General features: G+C 44.7%; 1 protein-coding gene across 4 annotated transcripts in view; it reads right to left on the minus strand.

The window, feature by feature from the left end:
* Nucleotides 1–221: 221 nt before the first annotated feature.
* SEPTIN6 (septin 6) overlaps nucleotides 222–17,737 on the minus strand; it is an 82,081-nt gene continuing 64,565 nt past the window's right edge. For all 4 annotated transcript variants that reach the window (XM_080651882.1, XM_080651883.1, XM_080651884.1 and 1 more), the window contains 3 exons: nucleotides 17,538–17,670; nucleotides 14,079–14,269; nucleotides 222–1,274 (listed from right to left, as the gene is read on the minus strand). In XM_080651882.1, coding sequence (XP_080508008.1) covers nucleotides 1,265–1,274; nucleotides 14,079–14,269; nucleotides 17,538–17,670 — 334 coding nt within the window. In that variant the 3' untranslated portion in view covers nucleotides 222–1,264. The remainder of the gene's footprint in view (nucleotides 1,275–14,078; nucleotides 14,270–17,537; nucleotides 17,671–17,737) is intronic.

Genomic DNA, 17,737 nt, shown 5'->3' on the forward strand with positions numbered 1-17,737 from the left:
TAGAGGACTTCCTGTCCACCCCATCCCACTCCACTGTGGGAATTTCAAGCTCAAATAGAGGAAGGAGGGGGCACAGCAGCCCACCTAGGAAGGTTGCATATGGGCTTATGGTGCCTCCCTGAGCCCTTCAAATCATCCACTTGGAAGGCAGCCACCCACTCCCAAGGCAAACCATGATGGGTCGAATCATCTAATGGTTTAAGATCAGATCACAGAGCCAATGAGCATTTCTTTGAATTTTATTGAAAACTGACATGGACATTAGAAAGGTATCAAGCTAAACAGTGCTGGTTTTGGGATGTTTTTCCTGGCGAATGAAAGCCCCAGAGGGGCAGAACGGTCACACTGTTGAGCAAAAAGAACAAAGGAAAAGAAAGGAAAAACAAACACTGATTCTGGAAAACATGCAAAGAGGCTCTCTCAAGAGACACTGGACAGTGGGATGGCAATGATTGTAGGGATATATGGGAAGGAGCACACTTACATGGTATTTTGATGCAAGTTAAACCAACAAATTCAAGGCAGATTTATCAACATCAAAGCTCTCCAGCCAGATCCCAGGTTGAGCAGAAACCTCTCTCAGAACCCCAACTAGCCTTGGAAGGTTGAATGGATTAATTTTGCTCTCACTAAGCTTAAACCCCCTCCCATCTTTCCTTTCTCAACCGGTCAGTTAAATCCATGCTAATAAAGGAAAAGTAGAGGACTTTTCCTCTACTTTTGAGTGTTATTGGATCCATTTACCCCTTGGTGGGGGTCTGCGAATGCTGAAGAAGATACAAATGTCACTTGACTTTCTCTTCCATATTCAGAAATGTTTACTAGTGGCTTCAGACAGTCAACCCACTGAACCAGAGAATTCGTGTTTAAAAAGAAAAACAAACACTCAAACGAAAACTTGTGAACAGCACTTCCACACCCACAGCTGAGGTCTCCTGCCCCAGTCACTTACACTTGGGTGAGTCATCCTGCAGTTGTTTCTCTGAGGTTACACTTGGTCCATTCTCCAGCTCTGACGGTTCTTTGCCTGCCTTGTTAGGCTAGAACAAGACACTTCTATTTAAAATACCATGTAAGTCAGGAGAGAGCTTCTTGCCTGGACACAGGGACACATGAACACTTGCTGAGTGTGTAGTGTGTGTTTGCACACGCGCGTGGGGAGAGAGGGAATTGGTTGGTTTCTGGTTTGAGACAATGTGGAACCCTAACTCTTCTATAATGGCAGTCTTCTCCTTTAGACTTAGTGCAGCTGCTGAAGACAAGATTAAAAAAAGCTGGAGAGGGAGAGAGAAAGAGAAAGAAAACATGAAATTAGCCAAAGAAAAAGGATATTCAAAGTAAGACAGGGCGAGGGGAGGGGGCAGTGTGAGGCAGAACAGATTATACTTGCAGAAGACAGGTTAGAAATGGGGTCACTGACGGACCATCACCATCCGGAAATCTGCTGACAAGGGTTTAAGAACAACACACACCAGTTTAAAGCTTCTTGTTTTAATTAAAAAACAAGCACATATTAACAGCCACGTGGGAATACCATATGATTAAAACGGGAAACAAAAACAAAAACAAAAGTGATCTGCACTGCAGCTAGGAAAAGCAAACTTCTTGGCTTAAGAAATGAGGTGTGTGCGTGTGTGCACACATGGGGATTTTTCAGGAGAGCCATTCCATTCCAGAATGGAAAAATAAAAGCACAGACCATTTCTAATGACTGGTTTTGTATCACCAGAAGTAAACAGAGTAGTTAGGGTATTTTTAAAAAACAGCGACAGCCTGGCCAGTGTGGCCCAGTGGTTGAGCATCAACCTATGAACCAGGTGGTCACAGTTCGATTCCCGGTCAGGGCACATGTCTGGGTTGCTGGCTCGATTCGATTGTGCAGGAGGCAGCCGATCAATGATTGTCTCTCATCATTGATGTTTCTGTCTCTCCCTCTCCCTTCCTCTCTGAAATAAAATATATATATTTTTAAAAAATCATTAAAAAATCAAAAACAGCAACACTTTTACTAATTAGAAAGCCTTTTCACTGAAGGGGAAAAAACCTTTCTGTCTTACAGTGAGAAAACTACCATTAATCAATGTCATCCCAATCAATGCCAAGAAAACTATCCAGTAAAATAACGATTTTAATTCTTTTCAAAGTGTTAACTTCCTAAAGGCTTTATGATCACTCACAGGTTAGATTTTCATTTACTAAACTTTCTTGATTATGAGCATCATCTAAGGCACCAGTTAAACATATGCATGCCTAGGCCCCATTCCAGACTTCTAGGAAAGCTGACCAGCTAACAGGTGCTGGTGACCCCTTCTGCCAGCAGAAGCACTCCCTTCAGGAGCTGCTCTGGGGTCTTCAGCTTTGCCCGCCCCTACCTATCCATCCTTGAATATTTTTCTATGGGGAAAAAAAATCTCAAAGGCCCTCTAAGAGCAACTATGCAGTTTCTCTGAGCATCAAAAGACCTTGTCTCAGCCCTAGCTGGTTTGGCTCAGTGAATAGAGTCATTGGCCCGCAGACTGAAGGGTCCTGGGTTCGATTCCAGTCAAGGGCACATGCCTCCATCCCTGGTGGGGGTGTGTGCAGGAGGCAACCAATCAATGTTTCTCTCTCATCATTGATGTTTCTGTCTCTCTCTCCCTTTACCTTCCTCTCTCAAATCAATAAAAATATCTTTAAAAAAAAAAGACCTCGTCTCCAGCAACATGAACAGATTGAAGCCCTTTGTGAAATGGATCTGGAGTCAGGAGACACTGAGTTTGGCCTGGCTCTACCAAGAAACAGCACTGGGACCTCTGGCAGGTCCATTCACTTCTATGGGTCTCAGTTTTCTTATGAAAAAGTGGGGCCCGACCGGCGTGGCTCAGTGGTTGAGCATTGACCTATGAGCCAGGAGGTCGTGGTTCCATTCCTGGTCAGGGCACATGCCTGGGTTGCAGGCTCGATCCCCAGTGGGGGACGTGCAAGAGGCAGCTGATCAATGATTCTCTTTCATCATTGATGTTTCTATCTCTCTCTCTCCTTCTCCTTCCACTCTGAAATCAATAAAAATATATCTTTAAAAAAAAGAAAAAAGTGGGTCATGTCTGTCTTGTGGACCAAAATTTCTCCCTTAATACAAAATTCCTGCCTAGGCTCTGAAGGTCTTTTAGGCTGCATGGCTCTAAAACTTTTGAAGTTTTCAGAGTTCTTCATGCCTCACATACTTAATCTGTAAACAAATGCAAATGAGGGGGCTCTATTTGTGACACAAATAATTACCCAAAGGGGATAGAAACCAGTTGGTTGTTTTAAGTTTGGGATTTGTGCAGAAACATCTGTGAAACTGGACTGGAAACATCAAAGCTTCAAATAAGAAGCCTTTCTCCAGAAGGCTTGACAGCCCTAACTTAGCATCTCTCTGAGCTACTGGCTGAGTATCCAAGTTCTTTTTTTTTTTTTCAAACTGCTAAGCATAAAGTCTCCTAAAAATGCTCCATGAGACTTGGATTTTTCAAGAAACTAGCTTAAGCTTTGGCAGCAACCCCTTCCTTTTTGCCTATGGCCACTAACAAATCAGTGACTCACCAAACAATACATATCAAAGCTGTACTCTTGCTTAACCAACAAGAAAAGTTAAAGTGTGCATATGTTTGCTTTTCATTTTTTCTACTTTTTGCTTCCTCTTATTATCTAGTATTGAAGATAAAAACCCTCTTCCCACGCTCAACTCTTCAAAATGGCCTATTTGACATAGCTTTGATAGACTGTGTTTCCAAAGAAAGTAACAAAAAAAATACCCTCAAAAATAAAAATAAAAAGAAGTTCGTGGTCAGTGCGGGTGACACTGGAAGGCAGAACTCAAAAAAAAGAGGTGGTGCTTGAAGTGGAAGTACATGGTAGGGGCAGGGGACCCAGCTTCCTGGCACCGCGAAGGAAAGCTGTCAGTTAAAATAGGAATCTTGGCTTAAAAGGCTAAATGGAGTCCAGTCCAGCTGTAGCCGGGAATACTATTCAGTACACAGCCATAGATTACTGCAAAGGAAGGGCAGAGAAAGGGCGTGTTAGCCACAGAGTATTGCCAGCTCACCTCCAGCTCTCACTGTCACACTGGCTAAACACCAAAGGCCACTGTGCCTGACAGTGGAGCACTCTCTACTTTAAAGGGTTTCCCAAAGCCATGACCAGAATTAGGACTGGAATATTTAAAAAATATCAAATCCTTAGACTGCAGATAAAATTAGGGACCTTCTGAGGATTAACACTTCTTTTCTCTTCTCCAGCTGAAAGGTCCACGTCTTCTCATTGGGGGGGTACATGCAAAATACAGATTAAAACTCATCACATTCACCAAACAGACAGGAAGACTCATCAAAGCAGAACTGAAAACATTGATTCTTTGACCACTCAGTTTGACAGTGTATGATAAGGGCTATTGTACCTGCTACTAGCCCTGCTTTTGGTGGATGGTGTGGACCCTAAAGGAGATTACAGAGGAGATGCCCAGACACCTCAGAATTCCTTAAGCCCATCATTTAAGACACTAGGCTGGCAATAATATGCAGGTTTATTTCTCCTTCTGCATCTGTGGGGTACTCGGAGTTATAGGGAGAGGAAATTTATGCTATTTTCTTCAGCAGTCATTTTCAGGGGTGGGGGGCGGGGGACTTGGTGTAAACTTATTCTGGATTTTTAACGCAGCTTGGGTACAGTTACCTTGAGTGAATCAAAACTGGAAAGGGCTGGGCTGGGAGACCAAAAGGAAAAGGCATCAAAGGATCTCCTTCTGGAGCCCTCTGAGAAGGAACTGTGGCTCTGTTGGGAGGTGGTGGGTGCTCAGGGAAGCCCAGTGACTAGGGGCCAACAGGGAAAACCTTGTTGACTGGTGCTTACCCAGCCACGGTGGATGCAAATACCTCGGGGAAGCAAGCAGCCATCAGAGTTTGATCAGGGAAACTGGCGGTGGAGTGTAGCAGATAGGACCCCTGAACAAGTTACACTCTGGCAAAGTTGGAGATGGGGAGTGGCTGGCTGGAAACACTAGGAGGGGAAGTGGGATGCACGATGCATCTCTAAGCCACAGAACTGCCGGCTTCTTAACCAGAGGCCAGACACGATCCTCAGACTCTCAGGCTTCTATAAACTGGCAGGAAGAGAGGAGAGGGCACGGGTTGTGTGCCCCCAGTCGTGGTAAGGGGTAAAGATAGGGAGGCCCAGCTCTGTTGTGCAGGAAAAGAGCATCTACAGGAAGCTCAAACTGAAAATGAAAAGAGAAGTTGGGTTAATGAATGGGTGGATTAATGTACCCCCCAAAAAAGATTAGAAGAAAACTGTTTGTCATGGTGACTAGTAGACAAATTAGAATATATAGCTATGTTAGATGGTCTTAAGGTTCTATATTGCATTGGCTCCTGGGAACATGCTTTCTCACCCGTACACCCACACACACACACCTCTGAGTGGCAGCAGTAGTGGTATTAGCTAGCAAAATAATTGCCAACAGTCTCAAGAAGACATTCTCTCCTTAATTACTAGGTCCTGACTAATGCCCCCCACCCAGACACCTTGTGCAGGAATACCTTCAGCAAATGTCCAGGTGGCCGCAGGCTCCTGCATAGAGCACCGGGCTCTCAGCTATTAATTGCCTTGTCCCATAGGGAAAGCAGAGGAGGTTGAGGTTTCACCTCAGGTAGCCTTTGGAGCAGTCCCAGTCAACTAAGTGGTACCCTGGGACAAGAGCTGTTTGAGAAGTGTCTGGTTCAGACCACAGTTATCTGAAAAACTGAACTATGGAAATCCATTATTGGTTTGTGTTCACATAGCACTTTGACCTTTTTTTTTTCATTTAAACTTCATCCTTGTGACATAAACAGGGCAAGTAGTATCCATCCCCATTTGACATATGAGGAAATTGAGACACAGGGAAATCAACTGTCTTGCCCAGATCACAAAGAAAAAGATGCAGCCAGAATCAGAGCCTGAAACCCTTGGCTGTTTAATCACACCAAGTGTCTCTGAGAATGCCTTGGCTGTGGATCTATGCCCCTGTTTTTTACCTGAAGAATACATTTATTCCATTAAACAAAGACTATTAGATATTTGGGAGGGATAGTTAAAAGCATATGCATACGTGAGTATGTACAGTCACTTTCTCAGAGTGAATACATCCAAACACCTCAACACCACACACACACACACACACACACACACACACACACACACACGAATAGCAATATACACTAAGAATTAGGAGTTCTACATTCTTAAATAGTTTTTTTCCCCATATGTCTTTAAATTGATTTCAGGGAGGAAGGGAGAGGGAGAGAGTGATAGAAACATCAATGATGAGAATCAATGATCGGCCGCCTCCTGCACGCCCCCAACTGGGGGTCGAGCCCACAACCCAGGCATGTGCCTTGACTGGGAATTGAACTATGACCTCCTGGTTCATAGGTCGATGTTCAACCACTGAGCCACACTAGCTGGGCAGGAGTTCTATATTCTTTTTTTTTTTTTAATATATTTTATTGATTTTTTACAGAGAGGAAGGGAGAGGGATAGAGAGTTAGAAACATCGATGAGAGAGAAACATCGATCAGCTGCCTCCTGCACACCCCCTACTGGGGATGTGCCCGCAACCAAGGTACATGTCCTTGACTGGAATCGAACCTGGGACCCTTCAGTCCACAGGCCGACGCTCTATCCACTGAGCCAAACCAGCTAGGGCAGGAGTTCTATATTCTTGTTCCAGTTCTGCCACTAACTCACTGTGTGATCCTTGTTCAAATCTATTAAATTCCCTGCTCCTCTATGTACTCATTTTGTCAACGGAAGATTATTCCTTCCATACCTCGCATGACTGTTGTAAGGCAAAAATGAGATATCATGTGGAAAAACACTTTGAAAAGTATTAGTATGTTATATGACTGCTCCTTTCTTATTTTATTCCTTGCCTAATTCCTAGGGGAAGGGAAACCTAAACTACACAGCAAAAGCTGACATATTTTGATACACATACACTCTTCCCTATACTGTGTACCCCCAAGAGTCAAGGGCCAGTAACCATTCAGATATAGTATCACAACTGTGCACAGGTCACAGGAGTTATTTTCCATTACAGTTTCCGACAGCTACAAGTAGTGCCTCAAGCAATTTCAAGATCAGTGAGGACGAGAAACCAAGATGGCGGCATAGGTAAACACCTAAACTGCTGCCTCGCACAATAATTTCAAAACTACAACTAAAAGACAAAATGGACATCATCCAGAACCACAGGAAGGCTGGCTGAGCAGAAATTCTACAACTTGAAGGAAAGAGAAAAGCACACTGAGACTCAGAGGAGCTGCAGGAGGCAGAGGTATGGAGACACGTGAGCAGAGAGGGCTGGCAACTGAGTGTGCGGCTGGCTTTTTCAACCCGGAGTGAGACAAAAGATCCCGACTGCGCTGAACTCCAGTTCCGGGTGAGACTCTGGGGACTCAGACTCATACGAGGTGAAACTGGACTGTCAGGAAAGAGAAAAGCACACTGAGACTCAGAGGAACTGTGGAAGGCAGAGGTACCAAGGCGCATGCGTGGAGAGGGCGGGCAACTGAGTACGCGGTTGGCTTTCTCAAGCGGGAGGGAGACAAAAGCTCCCAACTGCACTGAACTCCAGTTCCGGGTGAGACTCTCGGGACCCAGACTCATTCGGGGAGAAACTGGACTGTCTGGCAGCGGCAGGAACTCGAGGGCGGCTTTCTCTCAGAGGTGCTTGCAGTGATTACCACGGGACACTGAGACACAGGGGCCTATTAGGGCAGGGCTGACGGGAAACCAATGCTGTCTGCTCAACCCAGAGACTCTGCCCCATCCAAGCTGAGCACAGAGGCTTTTGCAAGTCTTGTCTCATAAGGCTGTCTCCAGCACAGAAGTTCTCCCATTGTAGACATAGCTGATCCTCACAGCCAATTGGCCTGGAGGTCAATTCCTCCCAGTGATACCAACAACAATCAAGGCTTAACTACAACAAGACTGTGCACACATCCCACAAAGGGGTGCACCAAGAGTGTCCACCTCAGGTAACAGGGGAGGCTGAGCCACTGGGCCCTATAGGACACCTAGCACACAAAGCCACTCTATCAACTCATGGAAGCAGCCAAAATGTGGAGACAAAGAAACAGGTCACAAATGAAAGAAATGGAGGAAAGCAAACGACTGGATATAGAGTTCAAAACCATGGTTATAAGGTTTTTCAAGAATTTTCTAGAAAAGGCTGATAAATTTAGCGAAACCCTTGAGGATATGAAAAAGAACCAACTAGAAATTAAGCATACACTGACTGAAATAAAAAATATTATACAGAGATCTAACAGCAGACTAGCTGATCGCAAGAATCAAGTCAAAGATTTGAAATACAAAGAAGCAAAAAGCACTCAGCCGAAAAAGAAAAAAAGAATCCAAAAATATGAAGATAGTGTAAGGAGCCTCTGGGACAACTTCAAGCGTACCAACATCCGAATTATGGGGATGCCAGAAGAAGAGAGAGCAAGATACTGAAAACCTATTTGAAGAAATAATGACAGAAAACTTCCCCTACCTGGTGAAAGAAATAGACTTACAAGTCCAGGAAGTGCAGAGAACCCCAAACAAAAGGAATCTAAAGAGGACCACACCAAGACACATCATAATTAAAATGCCAAGGGCAAAAGACAAAGAGAGAATCTTAAAAGCAGCAAGAGAAAAACAGTTAGTTACCTACAAGGTAGTACCCATACGACTGTCAGCTGATTTCTCAACAGAAACTATGCAGGCCAGAAGGGAGTGGCAAGAAATATTCAAAGTGATGAACAGCAAGAACCTACAACCAAGATTACTCTACCCAGCAAAGCTATCATTCAGAATTGAAAGTCAGATAAAGAGCTTCACAGATAAGAAAAAGCTAAAGGAGTTCATCACCACCAAACCAGTATTATATGAAATGCTGAAAGGTATTCTTTAAGAAGAGGAAGAAGAAGAAAAGGGTAAAGATAAAAATTATGAACAACAAAGTGACAACAAATACATATCTATCAACAAGTGAATCTAAAAATCGAGTGAATAAAAAATCTGATGAACAGAATAAACTGGTGAATATAATAGAATCAGGGGCATAGAAAGGGAGTGGACTGACAATTCTCGGGGAGAAAGGGGTGTGGGGGGTGTGGAAAGAGACTGGACAAAAATCGTACACCTATGGATGAGGACAGTGTGGGGGTAAGGGGGGGGAACCGGGTGGAGGGGAGCTATGGGGGAAAAAGAGGAACAATTGTAATAATCGGAACAATAAAGATTTATTAAAGAAGATCAGTGAGGAACAGTAAGCCTCACTCAGTTAATGAGAGGTAGATTTTGTGATCCACCCCATGAATGAGGACTCTGGGGAGGGGACAGGCTGCCTTTGCTGCTTTCGGATCCCAGGGAGTCAAGGCCTCCCTCCCCTATTTGGTTTGGAACTGCTTTTGTGGTCTTCTGGGGAGAAGCCTGCCAGAAAGAAACAACCTACTTGGGTTGAGGTTGACTGTTCCTGCTGTTTGCTAATTGCCTCTCACCTATAAAGTAAGGCTTTAATTATAGTTTTGCCAGAATTCATTTTAGTAATGGCCACTAACAATGGTTCACTCAGGGAAACCTGAACCAAACTGTGTCAAACCACATTAATTCAGTTTCATTAACTGAAAGCTAACTTACCAGAATACATATTTTCTCCTCTCCTCATTGACAATGGGGAACAAAGAGGATACACGTGAACTGCGCTTCTACAGGTGTCAGACCCTTTGCAAGGCACTGGGACCACAGCAGAGGACAGACACTCTAAGAAGTGATAGTCTTCCTTAATGGAAACCTGCTATTTAATTCCAGTCAACTACCAGGGGCTCTAAAGACTTGCCTTTAAGCCAGACAATAAATCTTTTCATTGTTCTTTTAAGGTTGTTTCCTTTGGCCCAATTTCATGGGGCTTATGTTTCAGAAGCCTCTATGGACTTCCTCTTTGGAACTTGCTTGAAAATAGGATGTTTTGCCAGCTGCCCAAAGTCCCCAGTGCAATAGCTGTAGCACTATTTGGTGATGAACAGCAGGCTCTCCATTTAAATCATAGACTATCCATGGCTGGTTTGGTTCAGTGGACAGAGCGTTGGCCTGCGGGCTGAAGGGTCCCGGGTTCGATTCTGATCAAGGGCACATGCCCCTGTTGTGTGCTCAATCCCCAGTGGGGGGCGTGCAGGAGGCTGCCAATCAATGATTCTCTCTCATTGATGTTTCTATCTCTTCCTCTCCCTTCCTCTCTGAAATCAATAAAAAAGTATTTTTTAAAAATCATAAACTACATTGGTGAGTGGGGAGAAGCCCTCTCAATATTTTATATTCCCTCCCTTATTCAAACAAACCAAATGTAAAGGCATTTATGAGACAACTGGGGTATTCTGAACATGGACTAGGAATTTTATGTTAATGATTTGTTAATTTTGTAGGTATGTTAATGGTGGCATTGTGGTTATGGTGTTTTTTAAAAAGAGTCATTATCTCTTAAAGATACATGCTAATGTATTTGCAGATGAAATAATGTGGGTTTTGCTTTATAATAACCCAGAAGGTTTGAGATAATAGATGAAACGGGATTGACCCTGTGTTGACAGTTGTTTGAGGGCTGGGTTGTGGGTATCTGAGGCTGCACTGTGCTATCTTCCCTCTTCTTTTGTTCCTGTTTGAAGGTTTCTATGGTAAAGTTTAAAAACAGTAATAAGCTTAATATGGTTAAGTTAACCATATTCCTTTTCCCTCCCTATCTACTACTTGAGTCTAATACAGATAGAAGGTGCTTAATCATTGCTATAATCAACCTATAAATTACATGACGCCAGGGACTGCTTTATCCTTTTCTGTAGATACAGCTTGCAGCCCTCAGGAACCCATCTTATCAAAGGTAGGTGTTCATGAAGCTGGTACTTGTAGAATTAAATGTAAGGAACTTTTCTATAACATCTGATAGCTCTTCAGTTTCTTCCACTTTCATTATGATTTTGGGGGGTTACATAACCAAAGGAAATTTGAGAATTTGAACCCTCTGGATAAAAAATAGACACCAGCCTGGCTGGCATTGCTCAGTGGTTAAGCATTGACCTAGGAACCAGGAGGTCACAGTTCGATTTCCAGTCAGGGCACATAACCGGTTGTGGGCTTGATCCCCATTGTAGGGCGTGCAGTAGGCAGCCGATCAATGATTCTCTCTCTCCCCCTCCCTTCCTCTCTGAAGTATATATATATTAGCCACCAGAGGGAAACAGAGAAGCAAGTTTCCGTGAGTTTGGAACATTCCCAACCTGAAGGTCAATGCCACTGTGACAATTGCAGGACAGGGCTGCTGAACCCAGCAGTTTCCCTCCTCACTACAGCCTAGTTAATTTTGAAACTAATAATTAAGGCTCTTTAAGGAAAAAATGGCCAAAACTGAACCTCAAATATTAACCCACTTATGCTACCCAGCTGTTCTGGCAGAAGTCTGAAAATACCCGGCTTTTAATCAGGCAGGCAAGCACTGCACATGTACACTTGAAACCACACCAGACTACTTCTTAATATTCTAACTCACAAGAGGAAACCAGCTATGACAATGAAGCAGCTTCTTTTATGATGAGATACGTGTATTGTGGGGTGGGATTTGGGGAGATGTGTTCTAGGAGCCACTGCCAGTTCTATTTAGAGTTAATAAAGCTTACCAGGACCCTGGGTCTCATGCAGCATGCAGCAAACAGCAGAGTTAACTGTAAAATAGTTAAGAGCTGATGAAGATGGAGTGAGCTTGAAGGAGAAATCAAATATTATGAGTTCACAACAATAATGAAGAGTTAGAGGTCAAAGGAGATTAGGATGAGTAGAAGGGGAGGGTGGGAGGGTGGGAAGGGGGACTGGTACTCTTTCTTAATCTCTTTAAGGGCAGCCAAAGGAAATTCTAAATATGTGACTCTGTTATATCCAACCACCATCTATCCAGAAGAAATGCTTATCATCTCCACTTCTACCCTCATACCCCACCACCGCCATCATCACTATGGACCAGAGGGACACAAGTATTATGATGGGTCTTCCAGAAGTTAGCTGCCTGTAAGGAATTATATGAGAAGCCCAGGCCGGGGGCCACCTACACATCTGGAAGTAAGAAAGAGGGCAGCCTATTTGGTCAGGTTTCCACCCACTCAGAATAGTAAAAGAGTACCTCCACCAACCCCAAATAGTCCTAGAGACTGTAGAGAGGGTCTTCTGCCTGGAGTTGGGGGGATATCAAGTAATTTGACGCAACTGGGGGAAACCTGATCTGGGATAAACTTCTACTAACACCGGAATAGAGAATATTTATAGCTTAGTGTTTGTCAGTGGGGTCTGAACAAATAAATCTTCTAATTCCTACAAGCAAGCTGTTCAACTACCCCAGGGATCGAGTTAACAAATACCAAAGGGCTATGAAGGCAGCAGGTTAGAGATGGAAGACAAATTTAGACCTTTCTGATCTTAAAAATAGAAATCCATGCCTGCTGGCGCAACTGACATACTGTGACTGATCAGTTAATATGCAGTGTTTCCAAAGAGGCTTCTTTTCTGGCTAGCTGAACTTTATCCATTAAGTAATACCAAAAAGAGTTCATTAGTCAGTGAATTTGACATATAGTGTTATGGTTCACTAACAAAAATCTTTAGACTAATTGGTGAAAATGTTCAAATTATATTATGAATAATGAATAATCGAATTGGAAAACTGAGTGTCTTCAAATATATATTAATACTGTACAAAAATCACAGTTTTATTCCTAAGTGATGAGCCAGGCACTGAGGAAAGGAAGATGTTTCATCCTGGCAAATATCCAATAGTTGAGCCCTGGCCAATGTGGCTCAGTTGGTTGGAGCATCGTCCTGTGTACCAAAAGGGTTACAGGTTCGATTCCCAGTCAGGGCACAAACCCAAGTTGTGGGTTCGTTTTCTGGCCCGGGCATGTACAGGAGGCAACTGATTGATGTTTCTCCCTCACATCTATGTTTCTCTCTCCCTCTCCCTCCTTCTCACTCTAAAAAAAAATCCAATAGTTGGATCAGGAACAAGTGGCTAAGAACAGAGGGCAACGACCATGGACATCTTTCAGATCCTCAGGCCTCTTTAATAAGGACATTGCCTAACACTCCATCTGACAGATTCCCTAGTCACACTGCACAAACAACTTCAGAGCCCAAGGGACCACTGGGTTTTTTCCTGCTGTTGTATAGGTCCTGTCAGAAATGCTTTTCTCTTCTCTGGTTCTGGGATGAGGAATGGGTTGGGTCAGGATAATCGGCCCACATGGTAACTAGGAGCCCATGCTATCCTGCCTTACCAAATACCAGGGGAGAGATATAGATTGCAAAATCATTCCCCAGGTTGAGGATGGGGCGCCTAGAATATACCAACATCTAAAGGCTCCCCACCAAGTTCTTAGTTGTACCCCAGGCCAGGAACAGCTAAGCAGTCAACAGAATGGACAGTAAAGGGGTGAGAAATCAGAACTGGGCTACAGCCTTCAGCAGCAGCAGTTAAATTCTGTTGGCTGCAGCTAGTGAGAACTGAGGTAGAGAGAGGGTTGGCCTGCAGGCACGAGAGTTCACCTCAGGTATGGGGAGAGCAAGGGAGTGAGCACGCCTGGGAGCCCAATTGATTCCAACCTCTCAGACTCTCCCACTACCCTCTATCTGCCTCCTTTTTGTTTATCTATTTCTTACAACTTTGTAGTGTTTATTGTTTCCACCCTTCTTCTTTCTACTCTCTCACATTCCTTTTGCTTTTCCTCTCCTTTCCCTCCCTCTCCTCCTACCTGAGTTTGCAGGACTTTCCTAAGCAGGCCAAACAGAGGGGTTTGGGCTTCTGGAACCTACTCTCAATTGCCCAAATTCAGGAAATCTGAAAATTGCGTGGGAACATGGAGACCAGTTACAGGCACCCAAACTGGTCTGACAGCCACAGCTCACCTCTCTCTGCTGCCTATCCTTCAGACCCCTCAGCCTCCAGGTCCTGCCCTGAGGAGCAGAGAGAAGCCAACACCCCAGAGTAACCTCCCACTTACTTTTTCTTCTCTTTGTCCCTTTTCAGAGTCTGTGAGCCTCCAGCCTGGGAGCCCTGGGACTGGAGCAGCTCGGCCGCTGACTTTCTCTGTTTGAAAGCGTTCACTTCATCATCCAGAGATTTCTTCTTATCCTCCAGCTTCTTCTTCTCATCCTGGTGTAGTTTCTTCAAACGGTCAAACTTCTCGTGCAGCTGGCAAGAAATCACAGGGAGTTTGGGGGGAGTCCCCTGTCAGCAGCTCCCAACTGAGTCGAGTCCGGGGCGACAGGGGACTGGCAGGGTTGCAACCCTGCAGGAGCCTGGGACCTTAGGAGACATTTCTGCTAGAGATAGCTATGATGGCACCAAAGGTCTCCATGTTCTGGATAGTCCACTTCTCCTGCCGTTTTACCTCCAAATTTCTGCTCCTGAATATGGTCAGGGAACTGTGCATTCTGCTTAATCAAACATTTTATTTAAAAGAGTCACCACACATGTTTAGTAATAATCCTATCCTATATAATAAAAGTTTAATATACTAAGTGTCCAGCTGTTTGTTCGACTGTTCGGCCAGTTGCTATGATGTGCACTGACCACCAGAGGGCAGACGCTCCGACCTGTAGGTGAGCTTGCTGCTGGGGTCCAGCTGATTGGGACTGGGTGAGACAGGCTGGACACGCCCTGGAGTCCTCCCTTGGTCCCTCCCCAGCCCATTCGTGGACAGGTGGGGTCCCTCAGCCTGGCCTGCGCCCTCTTGCAATCCAGGACACCTCAGGGAATGTTGGGGAGCCGGTTTCAGCCCGATCCCTGCAGGCCAGGCGGAGGGACCCCACTGGTGATCCATGCACCAGGCCTCTAGTATCAGTTATAATAGTATAACATTTATTGATTGCTTATTGTAGGCCAGGCACTGACTTTTTAAAGCACTTTATATGTATTAACTCATTTAATCATCACAACACTCCTATGAGATAGGTTCTGTTATTATCTGCATTTTATGTGGTGACAGAAGTTAAGGAATTTGCCCAACCAAGATCCATCCATTCTATAGAAGATTATAGAGTGAGGTCTCCCAACATGTTATGGGTCCTGCCATTTCTTATCCCCTCCAGTCAGGGAGGATCACCATGGAGCACAGAGCAAACTGAAGCAATGCCAAAGCTGTTCAAAGGAAGTGCTTGGCCCTAGCCGGTTTGGCTCAGTGGATAGAGCATTGGCCTGTGGACTGAAGGGTCCCGGGTTTGATTCCAGTCAAGGGCATGTACCTAGGTTGCAAGCTCAATCCATGGCCCTGGTCGGGGCACTGCGGGGAGGCAACCAATCGATGTGTCTCACATTGATGTTTCTCTCTCTCTGTCTCTCCCCCTCCCTTCTACACTCTCTAAAAATCAATGGAAAAATATACTCAGGTGACGATTAACAAACAAAAAAACAACAACAAAGGAAGTACTTGTTCTTGGACATGAAAGGAGATTTTAAAAAGTTTTATAACATGGCATAAGTGTGGAGACCTCAGCCTTGACCAAAGAGAGGTTTAACTATCCCTGAATAGAGCCAGAGACCAGCAAGAATATTCTGGCGTGCTGTTGTGGTCAGTGGATCAAGAGGTAGAAGTGGGGCCCAGCCAGTGTGCTCAGTGGTTGAGGTCGACCATTAAACCAGGAAGTCATGGTTTGATTCCGGGTCAGGGCACGTGCCTGCATTGCAGGCTCAATCCCTGGTAGAGGGCGTGCAGGAGGCAGCTAATCAATGACTCTCTCTCATCATTAATGTTTCTACCTCTCCCATCCTCTCTGAAATCAATAAAACTATATATTTAAAAAAATAGGTAGAAGTGGTATGTGATAAACTACCCTGAATAGTAGAGCGGACCAAGCATAATTTCACTTTCTTTTGAGGATTCAGCACACCATGAAGAAGGTATTTGGGATTGTCACTTGGTAAGAGATGGTGGATGACAGACTCGCAAGGTAAGCCAGCTTTTATTAGTCATTTGGGGTAGGGGGACGGAAGCTCTGCCAGTCAGTTGCTTTCACTTGGCTTTTGTCCATTGGCTTTTCATTCATTACTCTTTGAGGTTCCCTTACCCCTCCTCCTAAAAGTACTGGGTGATATTTTTCTTTTGAAAAATGAAATTGAAATAAGATCAACAGCCTTGTCCTGGACTTTATTGATAACCCTAGAGCAGTGGTTGGCAAACTGCGGCTTGCGAGCCACATGCGGCTCATGAGCCGCGGTTTGCCACTCTGTTGACTAATGAGTTTGCCGACCACTGCCCTAAAGAGTCACAGCAGATTACAGGGAAAGATACTTGGGCAGTAATTAAGTGCTTCCCTTCATCATGGGCTCTGAGGCCCAGAGAGTGAAGCAATTGTTAAAGTCACCAAAACTGTAGCTGAGGCCACTTTAATCAGGCAACAGTGGGTGCATTGGTAGGGGGACCTGGAATACAAGGCAATAGTTGGAGGACTAACTGCACTCTATTAAGCATGACTTCAGTAATGAAAACCCCAGGGGGACCATCAAACCTTAGTTTATAAACTCTCTAGATGCGCACAGATGTTTCTTTAATGCCACCATGAAATGGAACAGAATATCCAAATGACTCAGGAAGTGGCCAGCTGTTACTGTTTTAGGTTTCAACAAGGTACCCAGGATTGCCTGGGACCATCTTTCCCCATGGCCGTCAGAGAGCAGTTGGGTTGGGGCAGGACAACCAAGAATCAGTTTGCACCTGACCTTAAGGGGCTATGTGAGGTCTTTTGTTGTTGTTGTTAATCCTCACCCGAGGATATTTTTCCCATTGATTTTTTTAGAGAGTGGAAGGGAGGGGGAGAGACACAGAGAGAGAAACATTGATTTGGGAGAGACACATTGATTTGTTGTCTCCCGCACGTGCCTGACCGGGGCGGGGATGGAGCCTGCAACCAAGGTATGTGCCCTTGATGGGAATCGAAACCGAGACCCTTCAGTCCACAGGCCGATGCTCTAACCACTGACCCAAACAAGCTATGGCAAGGTCTTGACTCTTAAGCAGTGCTTCCCAATAGAACTTTCTGTGGCAATGGAAATGTTCTTTATCTGTGCTGTCCAATACAATAGCCACTAGTCACATGAGATTGAGCATTTGAAATGTGGCTAAGGTGACTGAGGAAATGAGTTTTAAACTTGTTTATTTTTAATTAATTTCAGTTTAAATAGCCACATGTGGCTAGTGGCTACCATATGAACAGTGCTGTTCTAGAGGACTAGGTAACACGGAATGAAAAAACATCCCAGTCTTGGAGAATGAGGGATCAAGAAGACAAAGATCCCTCGCAGCTCCCTCTGTGCCAGCCAAGGCAGGGCTACAGATGCTGTGTCCCATTTCTTTCTGGAGGCTGCAAGGCTCTGGCTGGCAGTGCCCTCAAGGCAGAAGCTCCTGCCATGCCTAAGCTCAGCTTCCTTTTCCTTCCCACCTAACACCTAGGCTCCCATTTACCTCTTTCTCTGCCTCTTTGAGTTCAGCTTCTTTCTCTTTGACTCTCTGGACGAACATCTGTCTCATCTCCTCTTCTTTTTTCTGGAGCTCCCCTAGGAACTCATTCCTTTTTGCCTCATATGTCTCCTGCAAACTGGGAACATGGTCAGGTTAATTCTCCTGCCTTTGGAATGGCTCCTATTGGATGAAAACTGACCCAA

The sequence above is a fragment of the Plecotus auritus genome (genome assembly GCF_963455305.1).
Source record: "Plecotus auritus genome assembly, chromosome: X".
In the NCBI taxonomy this organism is placed as follows: Eukaryota; Metazoa; Chordata; class Mammalia; order Chiroptera; family Vespertilionidae; genus Plecotus; species Plecotus auritus.